Source organism: Vitis riparia, chromosome 15 (assembly GCF_004353265.1).
Source record: "Vitis riparia cultivar Riparia Gloire de Montpellier isolate 1030 chromosome 15, EGFV_Vit.rip_1.0, whole genome shotgun sequence".
Taxonomy (NCBI): domain Eukaryota; kingdom Viridiplantae; phylum Streptophyta; class Magnoliopsida; order Vitales; family Vitaceae; genus Vitis; species Vitis riparia.
In genome coordinates, this window is record NC_048445.1 from 1,762,506 (window position 1) to 1,767,018 (window position 4,513).

Consider the following 4,513-nt stretch of genomic DNA (forward strand, 5'->3'; position numbering starts at 1 on the left):
TTAAGCAGTAATCTATTTAGAATTAAGTAAAAAAACAAACACCACCTAAAATAGGATTTAATGATACATAAAGGAGAGAAACATACAAGGTGCTTGATGCTGCAAAAAAAAACATGATTGCCCCTTATTCTAAGATGGTTTTGGTTCTAATGCAGCAGATCTAGCATATAGGTTACATGGAAAAGAATTATCAGATTATCGAATTATAGATACAAAGGGTTATAGAATGCAAACTATATCTAACTGCCTACCAATGAGTTTTGGCAGGACAGATTATGAGTTCATTTTGGCAGTGATTTTGAGAAGCGTTTTTAATTTTTTTAATATTTAAAATTTTTTATTTTTTATTTTTTAAGTATTAGAAATTCTAAAAAAACCTCTCAAAATCACTGCCAACGCACCGCAACTGCCAACCAATCAAGTCCTGGCGCGGACGAGTGGGGAATGAGGCATAGGGGAATGAGGGGACATCATCAGAGGTGTCATCACAGCTTCATCGCATATCCGAGATGAGAAGCTCAGGCGAAGAGTGCTGTTTTTCCAGCGCTTGGCTTTGGTTGGTGCCTCTGCCTCCTCCTGGCCTTTGCCAACAAATGTTCTGATCCTTTTGAGTGCGACTTCAACAGTATCCTCATCCATATTAGCGAAGCAGACCCGAAACCATCCAGGCTCAGAGCACTGGAAGGAAGAGCCAGGCGAGACATTGAGCTTAACATCCTTGATTATGACGCGCCACAGCGCGATTTCCCCCTCTAGTGTTGGCTCTTTCAGGAGGTGGCGCAGGTCCATCCAGACAAATAGACCTGCATTGCTTTTCAAGCAGTTGATGTTGACGTTAACAAGCCCTTCTGTGAAGGTCTTATGCCTCTTGGCCAGCCTCCTTGAGCTCTCCATGAGGAAGTTGTCCACAAACTCATCATCAGACAGCATTGAAGCAAGCAAATGCTGAGTTTGAGACGAAACAAGGCCGAAACTAGACATCTTTCGCCCACAGCTCACGACATCGTCATTGTATGAGTAAACTATGCCAACCCTGAAGCCTGGAAGCCCCAAGTCCTTTGACAGACTGTAAACGATGTGAATGAGGTTGGGGTTACATTCCACTTCATCCATAATTTCTGATACACTTACAAACCGAGGGGAGCTGAAGACAGTCGCTGCATATATCTCATCTGCCACCAAGTGTATGTTCTTCTCATTGATGAAGCTCACCAAGCTTGTTAAAGTCTCTCTACTCAGGGTGGTGCCAAGAGGGTTTGAAGGGTTGGTTATAATCAACCCTTTGACCTTGATGTTTTCTTCTTGGGCCTTTTGGTATGCTGCCTCCAAGGCCTCTCTGGTAATCTGGAAATTGTTCGTGCTCGTGCACTCAACTGGGTGAATCTTCACCCGTGTTCTCCATCTCAAGTCCCGGTCGAATCTGCGGCCAGAATGACAAAACCCAGTTAGAAAAACCGCAAAAACAGGGGAGATTTTTGGTCTAATCTTTACCTAATTGCGAAAATTTTCCAGTCCTAATGTGTATCTTACTAAGAAGCTAGAGGGGCTGATCCACTAATCAAACTATTGAGTAATGAGACTTTTCTTAAGCTTCTAAGTTAGGATAAAATTTTTGACAAATTGGAATAAAAAGAAAAACAAAACTGGGAAAGACCAGAAGTAGAAGAAAAAGTGGATGGTCCAAGCATATACAGCTGTTCAGTGTTGAAGATTAGAAACTTGGAATTTTCTCCCAAGCAAGAGGTCTACATTTTTGAATGGTCTAGTGTTTATATTCAATTGTCAAGTCCACCCAAAATTTGGACTCTCTCCCTAATAAGATTGCCAGCAATTACACCTCCATTTTTTGACCCTTAAGTATAAATGTTATTGACCTAACCCCATTTGAATTCCAAGCCGTAGATCCCACCCCACCCCTCCCTCTCAAGGTTGGTAAAGAAACAGTTCATATTCAAATCCACGTGCTCATGGTAGCCCCCCACAATCATCCCCATCCTTTCACCCTTTTCCCCAACTGGCAGCATATGGATTTGAATATGTGGGGTAGCAAACCCCAACAAAATAAATAAAGACTGCGATGTAAAAAGACTTTTTGAGAGTAGACTCACGCTGGATAATAGGGAGAAGGGACGAGGAAGGCCTCTCCCGGATCAGCCAAACAGAACATGATCATCTCATTAGCTCCGGTCGCTCCTCCGCTCATGACTATCCGGTCTGGATCGAACTTCACCCGCCCGCCTCTCGCCTTCCCCATGAACTTCGCCACAGCCTGCAGAAGAAAGTAATGTAGTTTATGTTACACCTACAGCTCAACCCATCATCATTACAACCACAATAACTACTAAGTGTATGTCGGTGTTCATACATTTCTGAACTGGGTCAAGCCATGGTAGTCTTGAAATATGGCGACATCTTTGAACTGGCTAATCCCTTCAGGCGTGCATATAGACGCTTTCGGGTTCTTGAGGATCCATTCCTCCATCAAATTAAATGAAAGCTGCCCAAAAATATTTAGTTAGCTACAATGAATTTTGTTTATAAGCAATATGCTGAGTAACTGAAAGGAACATGTATAATATGAAGATGGAAACCTGATTTTCTGCCAATCCCATCTGGATTACTCCGTTGGGATTCTTCGTAGGGTGGAATGGATTTTCGTCGTAGGCTTTCCATCCATCAAAGTATGGCGAGTTCTCACCATGCATATCATTGGTGGCAATCTCAGACAAGCTCATGGTTTCTAAGTGTATTGTATGTAGCTAGCAAAGCAATGAGAGTGGGAAATGCCGATAGCTGTGGGGGAATATGTGAGAATCAAGAGACAATTTTATAGACCTCTGTACAGTTGAACACGGACCAAAAATGGGAAAATGGAAAATTTTCAAAGTAGAAGGTAAGCCAAATCCCCCAGAAAATGAGAAAAATGGGAAGTGACCATATGACGTGGGGATACAAATCGTAATGCCTTACGTTAGGTTCACAAGGACATGAGAGGGTAAGAACCAAAAGACTACTGAATTCTATTTTTTTTTTCCAGGTTGAATCTAATTTGTTAGGCTCTTGCAGAGGGAAAATTTTTTAGTGGAAAAGAAAATGTGGGAAAATACGAGGAAGAAGTTCCCACGAAGAATCAGGAGATTCACAAGGTTTGAAATTGGGCGGCTCTTTTGACTTTTTTGCCTTTGTCTTTTGGTCCGGGTAAGAGTCACACAAAACACTAGACACAAATTTAATCGGAGACAACAATATAAACTCGTATCCATCAAAGTTCAAATATCAGACCAAAATACGAAGAAATAAGATAAAGTATAACATAATGTTCACGGCAAATATTCATTGTCGGGAGGACCCCCGTCGGAGGAGGGTTAGCCAAGGCCAGCACACGGAGATCGGCCGACAGGTTATGGAAAATGTTAGGGTTGTGGTGGGGCAAAAGCAAATGGGGTAGTATGGTGGGGTGGGTTATATCATCAAAAAAATAAGTGTGCGTGGTACCGACTTCACTTTTAGTTGGCGGATGTGAGATGTCGCAACCTACATTTGATTTTCAATATATAATGATGGCCATCTTTAAGCCAATAATAAGTTCTCAAGTAGACTACGCAGTGGGTATTAGAGGTTTCCATCTGTTAAATCTAAAATTAATATGGACCCAATTCTCTTTTTTTTTTTTTTTTCCTTCCATTTTTTTGGGAATTATGGTAGTGTAAATTGGAAAAAATGTTAGTAGAGGATCGAGACCGTTCAAAATGTTAGTAGAGGATTGAGACAATTCTAGGTCGTAGACTTGTAGTAGGATTGACTTATTTTGGTGGACTGATTATCACGATCATTATTCCACCAAATAATTTTAAAGAATATGAAATAAATGAAGACAATTACAAATTGGTATAAGTCATGTTTATGAGTCAAATTGTCCAACAATGTGATTATAAGGGTGATCGATCTTCGTGTATAGAATGAATCATTCAATTCTTGAATATATATAAAACCAACACTTCAATGTTAATAAAAGATTTGATAACAAGACTATATGGAGGGTACAATTCCAAGGGTGTAAACTTGTAAAAGGATTGACTTGATTTAAAGAACTGATTATCGCAATTGTTATTCCATCAAATGATTTTAAAGAATATGAAAGGAATGAAAATAGTTACAAATTAGTATCACAGTCATGCTTATGGGTCAAATGTCCAACCACAGGACTATGAGGGTGATCGATTTATAAGTATAGAACCAATCATTCAATTTGATTCTTGAATATAAAACCAACACTTCAATGTTAATAAAAGATTCAATAACAAGACCATATGAAGATGTGAGAGATTTCTATACATGGAAAGAAAAATTAGTCCAGACCGTTCTCTCACTTTTTTCTTTCTCTCTTTTGTGCAATTCTTTTTGCATATAAAATTGCAAATATTGTTGATAAAGGATTATGACAACTCTACGACTATAAACTTGTAGAAGGATTGACTTATTTGATGGACTGATTATCATGATTGTTGTTTTA

General features: G+C 39.6%; 1 protein-coding gene across 1 annotated transcript; it reads right to left on the bottom strand.

Moving 5' to 3' along the window:
• LOC117931832 (1-aminocyclopropane-1-carboxylate synthase) lies at nucleotides 1–2,896 on the bottom strand. The gene is made up of 4 exons (XM_034852904.1): nucleotides 2,592–2,896; nucleotides 2,366–2,497; nucleotides 2,109–2,269; nucleotides 1–1,420 (listed from the first exon to the last, which is right to left on the bottom strand). Exons 1-4 carry the CDS (start codon nucleotides 2,733–2,735, stop codon nucleotides 418–420), a joined length of 1,440 nt encoding a protein of 479 aa, XP_034708795.1. The 5' UTR covers nucleotides 2,736–2,896; the 3' UTR covers nucleotides 1–417.
• Between the last annotated feature and the right edge of the window lie 1,617 nt (nucleotides 2,897–4,513).